We start from the raw sequence: 24599 nt of genomic DNA on the forward strand, positions 1-24599 counted from the left end.
AAATGCATACCCAGAACTCAAATGTAGTATTATTCCTAATGCAGTGTGTGCAGGAAAAAATAATATCTCTAAAATTAATTTTATCTACATATAAAATATATATATGCCATTAAAACTCCACAAAAGGAGCAAAAACATATCTAAGGATTCGACCTTGAGAAAGTTTATGTCAACACTGAATATACAAGTTGATGGCTTCTTCCTTTAGCAGCAAAACCTATTCTTACACTTTCTATCCTCCAGCATATTTCCTCCTGCTGTAGATGTTAAGAAATTTTCACCAGTGTCTAGCAAGAGGAGGATATCTGGATTTCACTTGAATGTTTAGTATCATGCGTAGATATTAAGAAGAATTACTGGAACATAACTCTTAATTGTACTAGCTATGAGATCTCCCATTGTGAAAGGCACGGTACCAATGAGGACAGACACAATCATCTCAGCTGTGGGCAAACGGAAACAAAATTGCACGTTCCCTGCTGGCCAGACCAAAGTCAGAAGAGGCTTAATCTCCCTACTTTGATGTTCCTAGCCAGCTTTACAATTTATGAGCGAAGTCTCACCTGTGCCTGACCACTGCTGGTGCTCCACGGAGGCACCAAGCTGGCCCAGGAGGATAGCTGTTATAAAGAAGTCCAGTCTATAAAGACAATGCTGTGTGTTTTGCTGTGCTTGTGGGTTCAGCTTTCCTTTCAGATCACCTCCAAGCTGCTGCTGCTTCTAGAGGTGGACACTTATAGATATGGAAAGCTCTCCACCAAGCTTCTTTTCCCATAGGAAATCATTTTTTTTGGAGAAAAGGTGATTTTCCATGGAAAATTTCCTCTTTTCAGAGTAATCCCAGCAAGTCAAACCCAAAACACTTTTTGTTGTATTTGAGAATATATATATATCTATATATTTTCTTTTTTAGTAAGTGAAGAATGGGCATTTTCCCCATGGAAAGCCCTTTAATCTTTTTTTTTTTTTTCAAGCAACTTCCTTATTCTCTTTACTTTTCAATATTTGCTCCATTGTTGTGGTTGCTCGGTGTCAGACTGATTTTCTTAGTGTTCATTTTGATGATAAATCAAGATAAGGCTTCTTTCTACAACATTGCAAAGTTCTATTCAGTTTATAAAAATTCTGCCATTTTTCACAAGTTGAGTTTCAACTCCAATTATTGCTTTAAAATGGTTGTTATCCTCCATTGGTGACAGCCACTAAACACAGGAAAAAGAACACCTATAATTACGTACTTTGATTAAGGTCATCTTGCATTAGGTATAACATCACTTTAAACTTGTGATTTAATTTGATTTTTTTTTTTTTTAATGAATATATAATGTTTAGCACTCCCATAAGGAATTTATTAATATTTGCACATTTTGCTGTCTTATACAAATAATAAAATATTATATTTGTATTCTTTGAAACATTTTATGAGGAAAAGAATACCAAACCAAAAACCCAGGGAATTTATTTATCTGTCTACTCAGGCAACTAGCTCTTTAGTAATAAATCACTTATAGCTGTGACAATATCTTTTCATACAATTCCAATAAAATGTTGACTGATAGTATTTCAAAGTGACTGTATTATAATTTCTTCATATGATGTCTTAGCTAAATAACTGTTGCACTTTTCTGCTACTTATATTTTCAATTGTAAATATATTTTTTTTAATTACATAGTGTATAGTTCTGTGTGGAAACAAAGGGATCTGAGTGTATCTTTCAGTAAACAGGCTATGATCTTATCCAACATGTCATATAACACCAGATAAGAGTTCCTCCCATGGCTCATAGAACCAACTTAAAGAATTGTGCAGTGGTATTTTATTCTAAAGTTTTGTTTTTCTTCTGATAAAATGCCTCTGACTATTCTTTGTAGAATACCTTGCTTTGCATTGCTTTGTCTGTGGGTATAGGACTTTTTAATTATCTTCAGTGTTGGACAGCTCTGGACTTGAATCAACATAATTAAAGGCTTCCTTGTTTGTGAATGTTGAAGTCAAAGTCAGACTGTGTCGTGGATTTACAGGTGCAAGTTCGTTTAATACAATATTGTCACTTTTTACAAGAGTTGCTTTGTCCATGTGTTCTCTGCTGTACCTCGCAACCACAGCATCAAGGAAGTCCAGCTTTGGTGGTAAAGTCCCACTCTCAAATAAGTATTTGGCTATGTAGGAGACTATAATGTTGGTAAAGAAGGAGGTAAGCATTGCAAGTGTTTTAAATGGGAATCGCTGGATATAGATATTGTTTTCATCTGGATAGCAGCCAGGATAGTAGATCAAGGGCTGAAGGTAAAGGTACGGTTCTCCTCCAGTTATTCTGAGAACAAGGCCAAATAAATATCCTGCAATGGCACCGTAGGTGTTGGTTCCTTTAATAAATAGCACACAGAGGAGCTGAGGGAATATGATGATATAAACAAGGTCAGAGCTGAGGTACCACAGGCCGTAAACAGATGAAGCCAGCAGTGCCATCGCTGTTGCTGATGCTCCAAACAGAAAAACAGTGATTCTCATGACCCACACGATTTCCCTGTCTGAGGCCTGGAAAGAAATTGCAGTGTTAGGTGTTTTTTTTTTTTTTTTTTTTTTTTTTTTTATGGTAATATACATATGCTTTCATTTATTTCCATTTCTCTCTCTATGTCTTAAGCACAGAAAAAAACAACAACAACAACAACAAAAAAAGGGGGTGTGGTCGTCAAGTTATTAATCCTTGTGTGTTTGGAAAAATTTGGCAAATTTGATATTGTGTCAAAGAAAAATTAACAAGTGAGCTGTAGAATAACTTTTAAAAATAACCACAATATGGATCAACAAGAAAAAAAAACAACAAACAAACCAAAAAAACAAACAACTCCATGTAAGAATATATTCTTCTCCATTTCCTAAGAAAACCTCTGACTCTCTAGCCCATTTTGTGCCTTTCCTCTGTGTCAAAGGATTTCCTAAGAAATCAGTAATTCAGAAAGATTCATTTCATTAAGTAAGGTAAAACTTATGGTTACAACACTAATTAAGAGCTGTTTAGAATAAACTCCAATGCCATGAAAACACTTGAAAGCTGCCTACCCTGATCTTTTTCAACTGTGTCATCAGTTACAACCATAAATATTTCGTGACTTTCAGTGCACTCAATATACTGTTAGGAAAAAAATGTTATACTTTTTCTAGTCATAGGCAGGAATGTGGAGGAGGTGTTTCATTAAGAAATGACACCCTGTGCTTCACCTAGTAAAGGTCTCACCCAAATTTTTCCCTAAAATTAAAAAATGGAAATGTAATCTCACGTTTTGCCGAAATGAGAGCTGGTAAATGTTCCGAGCAAACATAGAACTTGCTGATAATATTGAAGAGTCAGCTGATGACATGACAGCAGCAGATACCGCACCAAGGCCAAAGAATGAGATATAGACTGGACAAAGGTACTGGAGCACAATAGGTAAAATCATATCCGCTTCTTTTTTAGTCATGGGGTCAGGGACACCATACTCAGTCTGATTCCAGGCTGCAACATGGAGAACAGTGTGTTGTGAGAAATGCTAGTAGTCACCAGCTACAGTACAGCTCGACTTCATATACAGTAAAATATTCATACTGCCACATTTTCATTCGTATTCAGTGACTGAATTTGCTAGGGCTGGACCTAAGCATTTGAGAGAGGCACAGTCTCACTGATTTCTGTTAGACAGATTTAATTCTTCTGCTCAGCATTTTTCCTTACCGCTAAGCTAAGTTTGACCACATCCTGTGGTAATGCTCTAGAATGTGTAATATTAAATCTACATGACTCATAAACACCATTTTCCTCAGTAAAACCAACCTGAGATCCAAGTTCATTTGTGATGTGTTTAACTACTCTCTTGAATTATTACTGGCTCAAAGCTCAAAGCCTGGTATTAAACATTTTAATAGAGCATTTCTAACAGCTGAGCTACATGGTCACTGCAATAGGGACAACTCTCACTAAGTCAACAAAAGTGACAAGGGTGTTTTGATCAAGACAATAAATTCCTGATAAACGACTTCCCTAAAACAACTAGAATAAAACCACAGTCACTTTACACTTATTACTGTTATGATGAAATAAAAATACTAGAATCTCAAGAAAATGTGAGAGAAGCAGCCCTGCAGATCCCAAGGTCAGTGCAGCAGGAGGGCTGGAGGTGCTCCAGGCAGGCAGCAGCAGTTCCCCTGCAGCCTGTGGAGAGGCCCCTGGTGGAGCAGGCTGTCCCCCTGCAGCCCATGGGTCCCACATGGAGCAGATCTCCACGCTGCAGCCCATGGAGGAGCTCCTGGTGGAGCAGGCGGATGTGGCCAGGAGGAGACTGCAGCCCATGGAGAGCCCCTACTGTAGCACTTCTTGGGGGAAGATGTAGAAGAGGATGGATGAGGATGGATGGGGGGAAGGTATTTTTAGTTTGCTTTTAGTTTCTCACTGCTAGTCTGCTAGTGATGGGCAACAAATTATATTAAACTCCCTGTCCTGAGTCTGTTCTGCCCATGATGGTAACTGTTGAGTGACCTCCCTGTCCTTATCTCCAACCATGAAATTTTTTTTCCTTAATGGGAAAAACTTAAAAATGTAATGGGGTTTTCACACATTTATTATACTACACATTTTTAATTCTTTACCTGTGGATGCTCCGATTGCACCAATGAGTACTGCAGGAAGAGCCATCACAAGACAGCCAAAAGCAGCCAGAAATGACAAAACTTGAGCATATGTGGCAGATGATGAAGAAAGAACCCGCTGGAAATATGCTTGCCATGGGATTCCTCCTAATGTCTGCAAAAACAATGAACAACATCCTGTTATTGAGGGCTGACACTGGATTTCTTTGCTATCATCACATAGAGAGCAAAGCAAAACATCTCTTGAATACTGAAAGCTGTGATGCTGCTCTTTCATTTATTTATTGAATACATGTCAGTTAGTAATAGCTGTAACTTGCATTCTTGCAAGTAATGTTAAACCTTTGTAAGACTACTAAAATCCCACTCTTTTAGGCAAGTTTTCCTTTGTACAATTAGCAACAAGACTTCACATTTGTGTAGTTCTGCAATTTCAAGGTACTGTGAGCTGCATAAATATTTGATGAAGCCTTACGAAAAATTATAAAATAGTATTGGTATATCTCATATTTGGAGAACTTGGCTTCCAGCACCCTTCTCTCCTCAAAATTAGATTAGTTGCTGATAGGATTTGAAAGCAAAATTTTATCTTCCACTATGAATACGTGACCATCTAAACAAGGCAACAAGATATGTGTACATTCAGCCTGAGAATCTGAAAATAATTTTTCCACTGTCTTGATCAAATATGATACCACTATAAATTATGGGCAAAGCAGTAAAAGAATATCTTATTTTATGGTGGTAACTCTTCTCTTGTTTTGGGTATATATAAATGAAGATCCTATTTAGACTTAAAGTTATACCTACAAAATATGATATAAAGGAAAAGTTATGCCTGCAAAATATGATATAAAGGAGTCTTATCAAAGGCTGAAAAGCGAGTGCTAAAATTCTGTCTTCAGAACAACATTTGAATAGTGTCCACTAAATAAGTGGACACTTATTATTATAAGTAAATAATAATTATTATTATTATAAGTAAATAAGTGCCTATGACTAAACAGTATGGAAAGAAAATAAAGCAAATTGCTCACTAAACATGAACAGTCCAGTTCTAAACACTGAATGAGGCAGGAGGCATTTGGATCTAATAGTGTGTATCCAGGTGTTTCATATATGCTTCATGCACACACAGCGATCAAATGAATGTCTCACAGGCAACTCAGATTTTGACATACTATTTTTGAGTGCTTTCCTTTGTGGTATTAATAACATTCCCCTAACAAAGCTTTCAAAGTATGTGTAAATTTCCTGAGCTCTAATAAAACAAACAAGATGAAAAGGAAATGTGTCACAATTTTGCAACATCAGAGCTTTCCTTTGTTCATCAGCAGAGATGAAACCTTCAAACTTTCAACACAGAATTTGTGCTAACAAATTCTAACATCAGCTACTTGTGCTAATGTCATACACCTGCTCTCTGAGAATGTTTAAAAAAACCTAAACTGAATAAAACGATGCATTTTACTAACTCTATTGTTAGAAAACGCTGAAGATTTTTGGCTGAGATTGATTAAAAAAACACAAACAAAGAAATTGCAAACTAGAGTATGATAACGTGCTGTGGAGTTGCTCAGGGACACTGAGAATGGAAAATGTTTTCTAATGGAAAGCACTTAATAACCACCAATCCCATGTGTAATATATGGGTGTTAAATAATGAAAACCCTCAGTTCATTCTGGCATGTGTGTGTATGAATTCATCCATCCATCTCTGCAAACCTTCTTCTACATTGCCTACACCTTAAGGAATATTTAATCATTTGTGTAATGTATTTATTGCCTTCTGCAATGTATAAATTCTTTTGCCAAGAATGACATCAGTTAAGTATTAGCCACACACTTTTAATTAATTTTAGTATAAATCAAGTCTTGCAGCCTGATGATATTTAAATTGCATTCCTGGCACTGCTGACTTTGACAGCCATGCTACAATATTGTACTGATATTTCACTGAACTCATTCAAATGTGCAGAAATATTTAGCAGGAGTCAAGAGGTTAAGAGTTTTCAGGTTTCTGGAAACACAGATAAACTTTTTTTTTTTTTTTTTTTTCAGCTGTAACAGTAACACAGTGTGAGCACTTAGATGGTTCATTCCTTCACACAAGCCATCACTTACCAGTAAAAGAAAATTGTCCAGCCATGTGTAAATGTCAAGTGAGTTGATAGATCCGAGCCAAGGTGCTTGGTGCACCTGGTGCACAGCTGTGAACCCAATGTCTGTTACTGCAGGATGGGACATCGCAAAGGGTACACTGATCCACTGTAATCAAAGAGAAACACTTTGTTCAATTGTAATGTAGGCATGATAAACCCATGAAATTATATTAAATTTGGTTTGTTTCTCTTCTTCTTGCATGCTGCTAATCAAATTACAAGTTGACTTGCAGAACAGTCAGACTATGTTCCAGAGGAAAATCTCCAAAATCTGGAGAGTTTGGTAAGAGATGGCTTACCTCTGTCCTGAACAGTATGAGTGTAAGTAGAGGATTAATCAGTGTAAATCATACCACCAGCAGGAAAGACACATTTATATATTTTCATTACATTTTCCCTAAATTCCGCATATAGTCTTCACACCCTTTCCTGGACCACACTATAGAGCAATATCTACATATAAAAGCATGCAAAAGCATCAGGATTTCCTTCAGGAATGGGGCATCCACAACTTCTCTGGGCAGCCTGTTCCAGTGCCTCACCACCCACTGAGTGAAGAATTTCCTCCTAACACCTAATCTAAATCTTTCCTCTTTAAGTTTAAAACCATTCTCCCTCATCTTGTCATTATCTGCCTGAGCAAAAAGTTTCTCTCTATCTTTTTTACAAGCCCCCATTAAGTACTGAAAAGCTGCAATGAGGTCTCTTCAAAGCCTTCTCTTCTTCAGGCTGAATATCCCCAGCTCTCCCAGCCTTTCTTCATAAGAGAGATCCTCCAGCCTTCTGATCATCTTCATGGTCCTCCTCTGGACCCTCTCTAATAGATCAACATCCTTTTTATGCTGGGAGCCCCAGACCTGGATATAACACTCCAAGTGGCAGAGTGGAGGGGGACAATGACCTCCCTTGACATGCTGGCCACTCTTCTGTTGATGCAGTTGACATTCTGGGTTGCAAGCTTGCACTGTGTGTCGAGCTTTTTGTCCATCAGAACTCCCAAGTGCTTCTCTGCAGAGCTGGTCATAATGAGTTCTTCTCTCTGTCTGTACTCATGTCCAGGATTGCTCTGACCCAGGTGCAGTACCTTCCACTTGGACTTGTTGAACCTCATTAAGTTCACATGGACCCCATTTTTATAGCTTGTCCAGGTCCCTTTGGATAACATCTCTTCCTTCTTTGGTATAACTGTACCTCTCAGCTTGGTGTCATCTGCAAACTTGCTGAGGGTGCACTTGATCTCATTGTCTATGTCATTGATAAAGATATTAAACAGCAAGGGTCTCAAGACAGATCCCTGAGGGACACCACTTATCACTGGCCTCCACTTGTACATAGAACCATTCACTACCACTCTCTGGGTGTGGCCTTCAAGCCAATTCCTTATCCACCCTTCAAATCAAGTTTGACGATTGGGATGTCATATGAGACTGTATCAAAATCCTTACAGAAGTCCAGGTAGATGATATCAGTTGGTATAAATACACACACACACATATAAAACACACACACATACACATATAACATATAATACTCAGTACAAGATGCGTTACAGCACTTTTGTACCTCAAGAACAATTTCAGTCTGGGCTATTCACTATTTTCAGTTTCTCTGTTTTTGATCTGGGCTAAAAAATCAGTTGTGAAACTCTTCCCGGAAACAGTTTCTGCCAGAAGATGGGTTTCCTTCACCAACAGACTTTTTGTGCAACTCAACCTTTTCCAACTCATTTTTCAGTGGTATCTCAGTAACTTATGTTAAGAACATGGTAGTTCTTAACTGAAATGAAAACCAGTCTTTATGCTCTCTGGAACAGACCATTGCAAGCACAGCATCCTTAAGCCTTCAAAGATATCCAAATACAAGCAGATTACCACAGTCCTAATGATTAGATTTAAGTGTATGGAGGTGCAAGGAGATGGGAAATCAAACATCCTCCTCTTCTTTGTTGCTCACTAATTGCAACCACTTGTGATGAAGGCATGAATTATTGCTATGTTTTGCAGCTCTGCCTATTAATTGGGATGTTTATCAAGTACAGTTTCTCAGTTACATTTAAACTTTGCCAGTTAAAGCACTTGGACGGAAAATCCAAAATCCATCCTTTCTCAATGTCTGCTTAGGCTTTTCTGGGAAATATCACCAAAATGTTTCAACCAAGACATTTGGAGGAAAAAATAAATATATTGCCAAAATGATGAAAGGATGCTTTTTTTTTTTTTTTTTTTTTGAGAAATTTACAGCAAACAAGGATGTCAAATGGATTTATTGTTCTTTTTGAATCTTAAGTCTCATACATGTCAAAGTGATGATCTTCTCAGTAGTTTACTCATACTCAGATGAGATTTTCATGAGGTAAATTTCTGAAGGTCCATATGCAGCCTCCATGTCACAGCCCAGGATTTAATAGGGACTGTATTGCAAACACATTATGAGCTTTTGTAATCCATTCTGGATCCTGACAGCAACATAGTTCTTGGTGATCTCAAGGACTACTTCTATATTAGAATATATAACAAGTCAAGACACTTTATCTGGCCCTGCAGTTCACTGTCATGTCACAGCTCACATCTGTACATCCAGGTTTCCTTTCCCTGCTGAAAAAGACAGCCCTGAACTGCTCCTGGGAATTGCCTGGGAAAGCACTAGTTGGCATGGGTCAAAACAGTACCAGAACTGTCAACAATTAAATAGATGATCTTGTATTTTTACCTAGGCACTCTTTAGCTTGCTAACACAGACATAATCATAAATTTTCTTCTCTTGCCCAATTTATTCTTTGAGCTCTTTCTAATGAGAGTAGGAAAATCACTTTTTTGTGATTTTGAGCAGAAATAAAACAACAGCTTGTGGAAGTGAAGTAGAAATTGGGACTTTATGTTGTGACTAGGAGCTCAGGGGTAGAAGTAAAAGGTAGCTAAGGACTTGGAACTTGTGGGACTGAAAACACAGAAAAAAATGGACTTCTACATGACAGCTAGGAGTTTAGAATGGAGAATTAATAATATAGGTGAGATGAAGAGGCAGTAAATAATGTGGGTACAGCACAGAATCAGGGAATGACTGACTAGACAAGGTAAAGACACAGACTGGAGCAGAGAATTGCAGTTGTGGGTACAGGAGAGTGAGAAGGGAAGGAGAGAAACTACATGGGGTTGTATGGAGAAAAGCAGGGAAGTACATGGGGTGCCTGGGATGGGCCGGTGTTTACAGCGGCATAAGGAAGAGGCTGTGCCTGAAATGAGGAGACAGCGTAGCTAACAGAAGTGATTAATAACAAGCATCGCCTCTCTGTTAAGGAACAGACAGTAGAGGAATAAGCAGTAAAGCTCTATGCCAGTGGGAATACAAACTGCTCCAGAGTCTGTAGGGGAACCTGGGACATTGAGCCTGTAACATCTACTGTGACACTTGCTGTGAAAGTGTCCCATCTCATATAAAACCATTATAAAACCAAAAGCATGACCATTTAGGTGCTATCTGAAGCTTCCAGCTTCTCACGACTCCTACGGTAATGCATGTGATTTCTTCTACATGACGTTATTATTTCATATTTTAAACGGGAAATTACATATAGTGCCCAACCTGGATTAAAAGAGCACTATTAAAGCTACAGAACCAACCATATAGAAGACTGCCACACAGCCTTTGTTTGTCTTCCCTTCCCTGTAAGGTTCATGCTGCCTTTAATTACAGGATCTCATGTTATTCCCACAGGATGAGGGTCTTTAGTAGTGCATGAGTGATTTACTTTAGTTTGGGAATTTATGTAATGTACACCATCTGTGGAACCTAAATGGTTTGCAGATATTAACATGCACGTTAGGGAAGGAGTCAGTATTCTCCCCACTGTACAGGTGAAGAAAAGAAGTGTGAGAGAAGAAGCTCTGGAATAACTTCTCATCAGAGGTGGCCAGCTGGAACTTGGATTTGTTTTTTCAGAGTATTTAGCACCATTCCCATGCAATCAGTTACAACTGGGAGTGCTTAGCACTTCTGCAAATAAGGCCACAGGCCTCATGATAAGACACCACAGAGTGAGGACTCACACAGGGTTGGCTAGTGGCCACCTGTGCAAGTAGTGGCTGAAGCAATTTCCCTAGGGCTGCCCAGGAACTCCAGTGAAAGCAGAGAAACAACCCTGGGTTCCCCAAGGCAAAATTCACCTTGAGCCACCCTTTTATTTCAGCCTGTCACAGTTCTCTGCACAACTGTGACAATCTATTACTGGCACTGGCAAGCAAAGACAGCAGCTTCTTTGATTGCAGCCTTATGATCTGACCCCTGGTTGCATTGCTATTTTTCAGAGTAGAGTCAAAGAACAGTAGTAAAACAGGAAAAGGCTGCCCACAAACTTATCATTGATAACTGATGGACAAATCATACCATCATATTTGAACAGCAAGGTCCTCTGGTGAGACTCCCCAGACCGTGGTCTCCAAGGTCAGTGGAGAGAAATGAGAGAAAAACCCAGTAGATGATTTAAAACTGGAGATTAACTAAGTTGTGTGAGTAGGTGACAGCAACAGGAAAGAGAAGTAGGAGAGTATCAGCTGCACGGGTCCAATTCCAGTGTTTCTGGACTGTTTTACTGACTGTTCTCTGCATCTGATGTCTCCTTCCAGTGCCTGTGATATGGTCTTATAGGCAGATAGGGAAGGAATCAGAACCATTACTACTCTGAGTTAGATGCTCAGCAGGAAAATTACCTCTTGCCAGCAGTATTGTCAGAGTATGGGCTGTACTTTGGTGTAAATACAGTTTCAAAAGTCATTGCTCTGTGAGTGGAGATATTTTTTCTCTGCACTGTCAGTGAAGACACAGTTCCAAAATCTCTGCTGGGCAACAGGTCTCAGTATTTGTCATAATTCTCAAGGAAAAATCTTCAACAAAGGGGAAAAAAAGCCAAACTTACCAGCCCCAGGAAGATGCAGAATAGCTGAACAACATCGGTGTAGGCCACAGAATAAAGCCCACCCACAAGAGTGTACATAGTTGCAATCAGGGCAGAAACAATGACTGATATATTGATATTAATGTCAATGATCACACTTATGGTGGCACCTGTGGGGAAAAAAAAAAAAAACAACAAAACACTGTGTTAGTGTATGTCACAGAATGATGAGAAGGTTCACCTCTGTCAGGTTGTGTATACAGGTACTGGTCTGCTATCCATTCTGACACTGCAAAAGCATGAAGACATAACCCCCTCTATCTTCTGAACATCCCTCTGCACCTTTGATAGGATTGAGAAAAGGAAGACTGCTGTTGGTCTAAATTTAAGATCTATCACTTTGCAGGTTCTTACCAAATGGAGAAGGATCCCAACAGCTTTTCCTTACAGAACTGCTCAAGCTCTGCAAAGACTACAATCTTCTGCATGTGGAAAAACCACATATAGACACTGGAAGCCTCCCTGGATGAGTTACAGTTGCATAGGAACAAGTGTATAAATGCAGTAAAGATACTGTTTTGTATCTCACTTGTGCTCTGAGCTGTCCCCTTTTGACCAGGGAAGAATCATTCATTGACTTTTCTAAAGTGTCTTTGAACTATTTACATGGGAGAAAGTTGGGTTTCTTTGCAAACTGGAGAATACAACAACCATTGTTGACCTAGAAAACAAGCTTTTCTGCAAGCACCATCAAATAAGATTTCAGTTGTAGAAAACAGACCACAATGTTGAGCTTGCCAGTCAGTCTCCACAAAACAGCTTGTAGAATCAACTTCATTGCCCTCTAGGACTTTCTGGTCCTTCTCTTAAAAGTTGCTTTCCAGCTGGTCAGTGCCCAGCCTGTACTGGGGCATCAGGTTGTTCTTCTCCAAGACTTGGCGTTTCCCTTTGCTAACCTTCATGAGCTTCTTGGCCATTTCTGCAGTCTGTTGAGGTCCCTCTACATGGCAGTATGACCCTCTGATCTGTCAGCAACTCCTCAGAGTTTTATTTTCTTCAAACTAACTGAGGATGCACTAGGGCCAATCATCCAGATCATTAATGCAATTATGACAGAGCACAGGACTCAGTATTAAGACTTGAGGAACTCCACTGGGTGAGTGGCCATCTCAGCTGGATTCTCAGAAGTCACAGACCTCTGAGACTGGCAGCTCAGCTACTTTCCAGTCCTCCTCACTGTCCACTTCCTTACTATGTACTTCATCAGTTTATCTATATTATGGGAGACAGTGTCAAAAGGTCTTGCTGGAATCTTCAAGATGCACTGCTCTCCCTTTTTGGATCAGGCCAGTCAGCTCATCATGGAAGGAATCAAGTTAGGCATTTTTCCCCTTCATAAATCCATGCTGACTCCTCCCAATCCTCCTGTTACCCCTCATTTGTTTGGAAGCATTTTCCAAGTTTGTTTGCTTCATCACCTTCTCAGGGATCAAGATGAGGCTGACCAGCCTTTGGTTCTCTGTGCCCTCCATCTTGACCTTCTTGGCGGTGGGAGTGGCATTTTTTATTTGTGTTTCTTCCAGTCTTCAAGAACATTCCTGATCACCACAATCTTTAGAATATTACTGATTGTGTCCTGGCAATGCCATCAACCAGCTCACTCAGCAATGCATCTTGTGAAGTCCCACAAACTTGTGTCTGTTCAGTCTATTTAAATGTTTCCTAACCTGATCCTTTTCCAGCAAGTCTTCCTATCCCTGAACTTTCCTAGGGTTTTCAGGGTCTGGATATTCCTGAAGGTTGGTCTGAACAGCAAAGAACGAGGCAAGAGGCACTAAGTACCTCAGCCTTCCCATATCCTTTGACCTCAGGTCTCCTGTCCCATTCAACAGCAGGCCTACATGTTACGTAGTTTATGTACATTTAGGAACCATTCTTATTGCCCTCTATTGTCAGATTCAAATGTGTATGGACTTTGGTGTTTCTAAACCCAACATGCTCAGGTAACATTTCAGTATTCCTTCCAGGTAACCTCTCCTTGCTTCTGCGTTTGAATACTTCCTTTTTATGTCTGATTCTAGCCAGAAGCTCCTTTTTCATCCATGCAGGTCTCCTGACACCTTTGCGTGTTTTCCTGATCATCAGGGTAGACTGTGCATGGAGGAGGTGATCCATGAGTATCAACTGGTTCTCCTGAACCCCTGTTCTCCCAGGTGTCATCTCCCATGGGATTTCTCCAAGAAGAACCCTGAAGATACCAAAATCTACTTTCCTGAAATCTGTTGCTGTGATCCTGCTTTTTGCTTTGTTCCTTCCTTTCAGGACCCTGAACTCCACCATCTCCTGAATACTGCAGGTAAGGCTACCTGCAGCCTTCACATCCCTAACTATTTCTTCCTTGTTTGCAAATATCAGGTTCAGCAGAGCAATGCCATTCATCGGTTCCCTGGTTATTTTTGCCAGGGAATTGTCAGTGTATTCCAGAAATCTCCTGAATATTTTGTGTCCTCCAGCAGTGTCCTTCTAGCTGCTATCAAGGTGTTTATACACTTGCCTTAGATGTATTAGCTATTTCAAGTGATTGAAGTCTTTCAACACTATGTTTAAAATTCCCTCTCTTTCTAATTAGGGTACTTTATATTAAGTGCTTAGCAATAACTTTAAGTTCTTGCAGATACGGCAGGTGAATATTCTTGACCACATAGGTGGAAAAGTTCTGGCAGTACAACACAGCATGATGTATGGTATATGAGAGTTGCAGAGAGCCAACAGGCTATTTGTTCTACATTGAGTCTTCAAGATTCATGTGTCATAGAATTACAGACTTGAACTTCTTTCACAAACTGAAAGTCCTGTCTTTCCCTTCTATAACCCTGCCAAGCAAGGAATCATGAGAATCAACAAGTGAAGAGTACTGGGATTAAACATTCATCAGTGAGGACAGATGTGCAAATCAGGAGATATAATATAAATACATCTATTCAGATAGTTAAAATTTTCAAAGACCTTTATTGTCACTGATAGTCTTTAGCTGTCAGCCGTTAATATAAAGCAACTAGAAAGGCATTCACATCACTTGCTTTGAAATATCACAGATTAGCTTGTCCTCAATCAAAAAAGAAAGTATATTCCAAATACTCAGAGAGTTCTTCAAGCTATTCAACTCCTATCACCTCAGCATGTAGTTTGTTCTTAGTCCTTTAAGGGTTTTGTGATGAAATTGTGGTAAACAAGCTCCCCATTGCTTTGCAGTTCATCAGAGCACAGTTGGAGAGTACCTTCAAATTTTATTTTCTGTTTAAAATAGCTTGTGCTAGAAAGCATTGCCACATGCATGTGCACTATGAGTATGATTAGCTGGTAAAAGTCAACTGCTGGTGCTTCAGCTCAAGGGCTTTCTCACTTCTTGAAGGGATTGCTAAATTCAAACCTGAAATATAATTAAAAACCCTGGAAACTGATTTATTTTTCAGGACTGGATGAGAAGTTACATGATTTTCTATTGAGTCATAGTTCCACTAATTCTCTGTATCCTTTCTTGAATCATAAATATTTTCTTCATTTTGTCTAGTAGAAAGCCATGTCAGCAGATAGAATAATATTTAAATTTATTTACCTGCATCTTGATTTACTTCTATTATTTGTGCTATGGAAAGTTGTCTTTTTTTTTTTTTTTTTTTTTTTAATGTAAAAGATTATTTTGTTTAGATGCATTGTCAATGGTGTTCCACATTTTTCAGGGAAATTTTAGCTTTCTCTTGTGGTCTCAATGGTATAAAAGAGAAGCTCAATCAGCTTTGACATAAAAGGTATACTTGCAATGACTCATGTCACCTTCACTGTTAAGGGAAATTTGTGTCTAAATCTTTCCATGCTGCTTTGAGAAGGGACCACTTAAGGATACCTGAAAATGAATAGATATCTTGCATGTCTTTCCATTACCAAAACAATCAATGGAGTGCCATTATTAGTTTTGACTACTGGTTACCATAGGACCAAGACAACTTCCACACTCTTCATCATTTAGTTAGGATAGTTAGCATTTGAAATCAGGCTTTTTATATATTTCTGATTTTCTTAATCATTTACAACCATTACAAGTTATTTTTTATAATGCTAATTCCTTACCTAAGGCTGAGAAGATGGCAGCAGCCCAGAACATTTCTCCCATTAAAGCTGGAATAAACAGGAGACCTCCCATCCTTTTTCCATAAATCTGTTGAAAAGGGTCTAGCATTGTCACATAGCCTTTGGATCGCATGGGTTTTGCAAAAAACAGACCTCCTACAAAGAAAAGTAGCAGAAGGCTGCAGTGAAGAAATGTGTTGCTATTAAAGGGTAAAACATAGAATTTGAATTAAAGGTACAAATATATATATATACACATATATGTATTTAAGAAATAGGTACAATTAAAATATCTGCTGGGAACTCTAACTTTACATCTATCTACAGAGTTACATAAACAAACTCACACTATTCATGTGTATAGTGTGATAATGAACAATTAGTGTTTTAATTTGCCTGGTTCAGTTTACTCCATCTGCCACTATGGATGCTGTCAGGGTTTTGTGTAATTTTGTATCAGCCTAAGGAAATGGTTTTTTTCTACCTAATTCTGTTCATACTTAGAGCTGAACCCAGCATGACTATGGGTCTGATTTCTTTACATGAGGCTACTCTAAAAATAAAACTGTCCGCGATTCCTGGATCAGAAATATGAGTTCACACATGGTATAGTATGCACACAGCAAGTATGATTCTTCCAGAACAATTCAGATTTATAATGTATGCTTAAATCAACCCTACTCCACCTGGAGGGTAGGTCAAATGCCTTCTGGGCTCTGCAGGTGTCAGGCTCCCTGAACATTCATCATTCACTTATTTCTGTGCATGTTCAGAAATGTTGATATATCACAGTTCTTCTCTGCCTGGCTTGCATATGCGCTGTATATGTACATAAATGTATAAAGTCCGCATATTTCTAACACATTTCTAATATACAATCTACAAATTCCTTCTGGTTGGGAGTTAAAAAAAAAAAGAAAAAAAAAAGGATACATCTCTGAAAAGCTGAAACAGCCGTTAATCTGTCTTGCTAATACTTGCACGTCTACAGCTAAGTAGACTTCTCTCACAGTAAAACTGCTGAAATACAATATATAAACTACATTTAAAAAACTATAAGATGAGGGAGATCCTAATAAGATCAACTGTCCAGTATTTGGAGACCTTTAGTTAGGTTCTTCATCACAATATATGTGATCTATCCATTGTATTGTCCAGAAGATTTTCTGAATTTCTCTGTCATACCTTATACCATTGGTATTTCTTCATTTCATTAAGTTCCCTGAACTGAAGGTACTTGCTTACCAATCACAATATATTTATACCCCTTGTGTTACACTCTTTTTAGACAGGTAATTTGCAGGCAGAAAACCTCCAGTTGTTGTTGTTTTTTTTTTTTTTTTTTTCCTACTATTGTTGCATTGTTCATGAATCCCATTCCTATTCTACTTGTTATACCATCACTACAAAATACAGCTAAAACAGGAAAAAAAATCACTGGTAATATAATCTATTAGGCCATTCAAACATCTGTCAAAGGTAATAGGAGATATGTTAACCTTTAGAATTGAATTGGTTGAAAAATTAGAAAAAAAAAGTATACAGCAGAGCATTGAATTACCAGGAAGATTGATTTAATCTTAAATCCTTCAGTCTGAAACAATAATATTTCTTCTATGGTTCTATTCTTGTATTTATAATTTTTTAAAGTGTAAACAACTCTTCCTCCTGCCCCTAAATTTTCACGTACAGATCATACCTACAGATATGCTTTCTTTGCTGTGCTCTGCAAAGGGATGTGTGGTCACATGATGCAGACATTTATTTTTTTTCTCTGCAGTGGCCTACACTTATCAGTTCAGGGAAAAAAATATGGATTTCATTAAAAAAACAACAACAAAAACAGCTGGAAATACTGGAAATGCAAAAAGGGAGCGTCTAACTCACCCTCTATTATTAATTTTGCCAATTCTACAGAGGTTATGAGCCTGGAAAATGCTCACGGCTATGATCTTAATGATCACTTAATGACACAGACCGATCATGACCCTCATGACCTCAAAGTGACATCAACTGATCTTCAAGCAGACATCTACCATTACTGTTTGCCTTACAGGAAATAACGCTGCTGCCAGGGATGGGAACTACTGTTGGAACTAGAGCTGGCCTGCATACACCAGGGAGGAACATGCATCATGTGGAAGGTTTCTGCCTGGGAAGAGAGGAGAACCAAGACAGGCCATAGGAAAGCACTTCCAAGGGGAAAATGAGTTGTACAGGAAGAAATGATAGGGGCAAGAAGAGCTGGAAAAACAACTAAAAGGAACATAGGGACAGACTAGCTGGGAGGACCATGAGAAAAAGCTTGAAATAGACTGAGAGGCTAAGTATTGTTAAAAGTCTAATATGATGAAAAGCAAAGGATCATTTTGGCAAACATATTCTTTCTAAGCAGTTGCACCAGCACTTCCCTTAGGGACATGATCTGTTCACAAACAGAGGATACACTTGACAGCTTTGTGGAGCATTCATCATGGCTTACAAGGCAACATTTCTGTTGTGAGCTGCTCCATGCAGTTGAGACATGATTAGAGATTTTTTATTGATATTAAGAAAAGTAAAGAAGGTCTGAGACTAAATTTGGGGAGTTACAGAACACAGCATTAAAATTACAATGTTGCCTGTATCTTATACACCAACCGTACACACAACAGGATTCAGTATTTACATTTTGGCACATGATTTGGAGTTTTTTACTACAATTAAAAGGACATTTAACAAATTTTAATGCAACAAGCTGGTTGTGCTCCAGGCTACCTGCCTAAAATTAAGTAAGTTATTTATACTCTCATTGAAGATTTAAAGACGTAAGTAGTTCTGTAATATGCAAGTATATTTGCCACTCTTGAAGTCCAAGATTTACAATATTATCTGATAGTCTGAAAATCAGTAATCTGATATTATTTTCCAGATTATATAGGCTCTTAAAGAAAACATGAATATATAAAACCAAGCACATATAACTAGCACACGCCTAAACAAACAAACAAACAAACAAAATCCCTTTCTTATTTTGAACCCCATAGATCACTATGGTGGTCATAACCATCTAGGTCTTGATGAGACATTCAGGGTACTGGAGATATCGAACTACTCAAAGTGATTTCCCACTTTTCCTTTTAATAGCCTAAGCCTATCAGCAAAAGGGATCTAGTTTACCTCAGTGTCCTTATATCAGACCCTAGTTGTGTCATTTCAAATGATGGTCTTGTCATCAGAACTGTTTAAAATCAGAGGCTGTTAGCTTCAGTTGCTTGCTTACCTAAAACCAGACTAAGGGAATAACCAATAGGTGCCTGAGCCCAAGCTAGACCATAGCCTGGGACATATACAGCTTCTGCTGTCCCGTTGATGTAACCTCCTCCAACCCATGTGGCTGAAAAAGAAGAAAAAATATTTAATGCCCACAAAGAAGGAAAACCTCCCATGTTGTAGAATGAAATCATCATCACTTATAATATTGCGATTTTTTATTGTGTGTACTGTACAAGTCCCAGACACGACAACATTATATAGAATGTAGTCCTAATCCAAAATTTTATAACTTAAAACATATGAAAGAGAAACCAGATGGACTCTGCACAGTCAGTGAAAATGTGAGGCCCGAGTCCCTCACTACTTTTTTTACAATGAATGAAGCATATCAACTCACTAATCATTACCATTTTCTTTGTGTTAGTCCAAATGAAGGAGGGAGAGCAGAGGAAAAACAATAAACAAAAAAATGACAAAGTCATTCCAGCTGAGAAAACTCAGAGCATTTAAACTAGACAAGAGTTTAATTCATCCATCTTTTAATAGGGATTTTATGAAAAAAGTGCCTTTAAAATCTTACTAAATTTTAAGTTGTGGCTACATAAAGCATATTTATTAAATTCTGATTTCCCTGAGTAGAGAAATCCTTATATAGAGCTATGATGGTTTTGTACTGCTATTTAAGTTCTGAAAGTTTTCTCATTTATTTTTGTGTTCCCTGAAGATATATTCCAGAAGTGAATTGTACGATCTGTAGTATTTGTGAACATTTGTCTAAGAAACAACATTATTTTAGAATACTGACCTCAGACCCTTAATGAATTGATCCTCTGCCTTCAAGACAAGTTTCTACATTTGAGAATTTTGGATCTACAAAATTATGGCTGAATTTCTGGTCTGTAAGAAATTCTCAAACACAGAAATTTATCATGATTGTACTTGCAAAAATCATTCATAATTAATTCTGTAGTGAAGTAATTTTCAGAATTCTGTGTCTCAGATAAAGAAATGGAGTTGAACACAAATTAATTAGAATTTCTAAAGAGCTTTAATGGCAATCTAGCTGACCATTCTTTTCCACTTAACTGTTGTACCTCTCTATTACTACTTGATGCTAAACTGCACCATGGCTTTAGAATCAAAGACCTCTGGAAGCTGCAGCATTGCAATTGTCTCCCCTCCTGCATTTTGAAACAGGAATAGGCAGAACTGTTGTTGGAAATACTGTAATGGACTTGTACAAAAAATGTGTATGCAGAGAAAATCTGTAACAAAAGGAGTGACCCCATGCATTGGTAGATGTTTCAGTATTGAGACCTGTTGCACATTACAGAGACAAGTGAGTGATGCCCATGTGGAATCACATGGAGAAGATGGGTGACCACTGATCCTTGACAGGAAGATACAGGGGTACAGAATCTATATAGAAAATCACGAGACATTTGGGATTTTGTGCCTCTTAAGAATGCGAATCTACTGAAGTAGGTGGGAATATGGGTTACTGAAGTCAATATACACCTGGGATGTGTTGCCTATTGAGTCTCAAGCAGAATATACTTTGAGAATATGTTTTAAGCACCTGCACGCTGTAGCAACTTACTGAATAAATAATTAGAAAAATATTTGTATTTGTCTCCCTCCCTGGAAAAAGTATGAGCATGAATACTGCATGAATGATACCCACTTCCAGATAGGAAAAGATATTCCATAGCCAAGGAAAAATGTTTAGCAGATCTGCAGCTGTGGTGCAAGAAGTCTTCAGCATCCAGCATTGATTTGCCTGGGGCTGCCACTGAAAGGGTGTGTGCTCTCCAAGGAGATCTTGGAATGCTGTACCCAGCTCCCTAGCTTTGGCCTGGAGGGGACGAAGACACTTCAGTTCTGTAGGATTTTGCAGGGGTCATTGCCCTTCCATGCCTGGGGACAGGAATGCCACCCTATGGACGGGTAGGCAGGTAGGCTGGCACGGAGGATTTAGCTCTCATTTTCTAATTGATTGACTTCATTTATTGATTGGGAGTTTAAAAATTAGCTGCTGATCAATTTTTGTGTGCACTTTACTCCTCTGGAACACTTGCCAAGGACCCCAGAGCTTTACAAAGGTGTTACACAGCTTTTTGTCAGGGGGTTAAAGGGTATACTTTTATCAGTAAATATATTAGAAAGAAAATAATGGGATATGATAGGAGGGGATTTCATCCCAAGATATTAATGTTCTGATCCTCAGTTCGCTAAGCTACATTTTGGTGAAATTCTTTTTTTTTTTTTTTTTTTCCATTTATTTTTTATTTTTCTAAATCAGACAAAAGGAATATAAAATTTAATAATCTATAGAAACACTCATGTGGTAATCCATTTTAATCCTCTCTGCCTGACATCTGAAGGACCCCAAACCACAGCAAATACCATTTAAAATAAACACCCTCAAAAACAATCAGGCAAATACTAAGGATATGCAGTGTAATTCTGCACTTAGTTCATTTGGGTAACAAAGAAAAGAATCTCAGAGTTCTTTAAATATATTGATATATATTAGCAGGTCAGATTTTCTGGTACTTCTTTGTAAATGATTGCTTGTCTAACCGTTCAAATTATTGAATCAATTGTCAAGTTCTATAAGATGAAATTCCTGATCTAGTGATTAAAAAGCCCCAAAATATTGGTAATATTAATATTATTTCTTTTATTCTTGTGGAAGAATACAAAGCTCCATCCAAGTAAAATGATAATTACATTAATAGATTATGACATTTTTAGTGGCACTTGTAAGGATTTTAATTATGTCATTTCAAATATTTCCTTTGGGGTTTAATCTCAATCACTAAAATCAGGATAGACTCAGATTTGTCACAGGCACCGTTAAAGAAATTCATCCATACAAATTAAAGAATGCTAATATTTAATCCAACGTTTTAATTATATTTATGTAAAATTATCCTCATGTAAAAATGATACACAAATTAAAATCATGCCTATTGCAAAACTATGTTAGATCATTTTAATATGAGCTGTTGTGATCCATCCAGAATTCAAGATTTTCCCTCCTGTTTTGATAGCTGCAGATACACTCCACGTTCAGTTGAGTGCCAAGCAACCTCCATGTTTAAGCATCTTAGTGGGTAGCTGGTATAGCTGTTTCTTCAGGATCATAGTCTGAATCCATGTATGTCCATAGCCATTATTCATAGGGAGTACACTTGCTTTAAGGCTTTTAAATGCCATTTAGAAAACGAACTAAATACTCAAGAGTCTCTAGTCCATCCTATGAAGTCATGTTCCTTATGCTCTGAATGTTTTAAATGTATAGACTAAGTCCTGTCATCCTCCCTTCTAAGTATAGAACATGGTAGAGTTTGTCTCAAGCAAGAAAGACGGAATTAATCGTAATCTGAAGTGTTTCACACATGTATAAATAATATCCTTTCTATCCTTCTTCTCTTTAAAAAAAAATCTAGTTTTTCTTTTATAGGTAGGCATTGCTTTTTAATTCTTAGACAACTAAAGCTGTAAAATATCACAGTGATTTTGTTATAACTTTACAAACTATATATCCCAATCACTCTCACTGAGACAAAACTTTAACTAGCCTCTGATTCCATAGGCTTGTGTCCACACCTGGCTCTACGTGCAAGTTGTGGTTCCCCAAAAGTGAAAGTGGAATTTAGTTGGCATCTCAAGCTTTAATTGCCATATTTATGGAAGATGGGGGTGAGAAAGTGTGTAAACCCTGATGTTTAAACCAGAGTGTTTTACCTGAGCAAGGACTTTAGGATACTCTGATATTCTACTGCAGAGATGATATACTACATAATTTCAGGAGGTTGCATGAAATAGAATGAGCATGTGTGTGTGTGAATTGCGGTAGTTATAAAAGTTGCCTCTTATACAGCAAGACTAATATCAAGTCTCATCTCTGCTTCAGCTGTTACTAAAACTATTCCTGTAAGGTTGGATTAAGGAGACCAGAATTTGTGTTTTCTTCCACTGGCAAGGCTCTTAGTTACAGCCACCTGTGTGGGGAATGTCTTGTTTCATCTCTACTCCCCCAATTTAATGATTATGGTTTTGTGGCAAGCAATATCTCTACAAAATATTCTGGTTTTGGTGCTCTTGAAAACATTTAATGTGGCAGAAAACAGTCAAACCAGTTTCTGCTGTAAGTAGAACCTTGTCATATCTAATGCCTCAGTAGCTGATGGATATATGACTACTGAAGCATCAGATGTACTCCAGGGCATTATAACGAAGTGATAACAGTAGAAAAACTGCCTGGCTTCAAACATTAACAACTTTTACAAACATCCTTTACTCTTTATCCAAATATTTAATCTTTCAATGAGGAAAATGACTCTATGAGAAGATGGGGATTACTCCCGATTAAAGAACACAGAAGTTTGATTCAAGTTTTTATGCAACTCTTCCTTATTAAGTAAATGTGAAACCACTACAGGGCAGAATGAAAACTCCCATAACCTAATAAATCAAATTTGAGGATTGAAAGGGCTTTGCCAGAATAGAATTTAGAATATCAAAACAATGAAGCAAGCTTAAATAAAATTAAATTGCTTAAATAGAAAGGGTGGGCAAATTCATTCTTCTTATAATGTAGTTTTGTTCTGATACCACCTGTTAGCTGCAAAACTTGAGATTTTGGATCACATTGTGAAACACTTGTTTACCCACATACGTTATCTGGTTCAATTGGCTCTGGGAGTCAGACTGCACTGCTTACAAAATTAGTGAACTCATTCTTCACCGAGGCTTTTCCTACTGATACTACTATTCACAGCAATGTCTTATTTTGTCAAACTGTTAAAAAAAAAGAAAATCCAAAAGAATCCACAAAGTAAGTTTGCTTGTAAGTCAGTGGACATATGAATTTAGATTTATGCCAATTTCCTTTTAGAATCTTATTCTAAATTGATGCTGACACCCCCTCCCTCCAACCTTTTTCCATATAAACTTTGCCTTACTCAGATTAAGCAAAAATAACTCATGAATTTGGATGGCTTCAACAACAATAACAATGATTTTAAAACTGGATTTCTTATTAATCTATAGAACTCCTATATTTCTGTCACAAACATATCTGTTCTACAGATGAATATAAAAACAATGAATATGAAATATAACATGTTCTTCCTGTACTATTTTAAACAATTTGTTGTTTTTATCTAGATATTACTTGGCTGTTCACTAAACAATATCAGCAGCAATTGGAAAAGAAAGTATAGATATTTTCTCCATTTTGTATTATTTAACATACAAATTATAGTTCTCTTTCATTCAGATGGAAAACTGACAAACTACACACTGGTTGGAAAAAAAAAAAAGAGAAAAATAATTTTTACATACCAGTCATTGTAAATCCGCCAACTAGCAAGCCAATATCTCTTCCACCGACTATAATAGCTTCGCTGCGATCTCCTTCGCTGCCGGTGTTCTTGGTTTTCCAAGCAGCCCATATCCCAACTGCCAGGATAGCCAGGTAAAATACAACTATGGCCACCAGCCCTTCCACATGGAAAGGCAT

At 37.8% G+C, this 24599-nt stretch overlaps 1 protein-coding gene across 1 annotated transcript; it reads right to left on the reverse strand.

Moving 5' to 3' along the window:
* Positions 1-1915: 1915 nt before the first annotated feature.
* SLC5A7 (solute carrier family 5 member 7) lies at positions 1916-24599 on the reverse strand (the record flags this gene model as incomplete). The annotated part of the gene is made up of 8 exons (XM_084286191.1): positions 1916-2539; positions 3286-3503; positions 4631-4784; positions 6755-6898; positions 11705-11853; positions 15812-15967; positions 19074-19187; positions 24422-24599. 8 exons carry the CDS (start codon positions 24597-24599, stop codon positions 1916-1918), a joined length of 1737 nt encoding a protein of 578 aa, XP_084142317.1.

This window comes from Netta rufina (assembly GCF_964035555.1).
Source record: "Netta rufina genome assembly, chromosome: 1".
NCBI classification, from domain to species: Eukaryota; Metazoa; Chordata; class Aves; order Anseriformes; family Anatidae; genus Netta; species Netta rufina.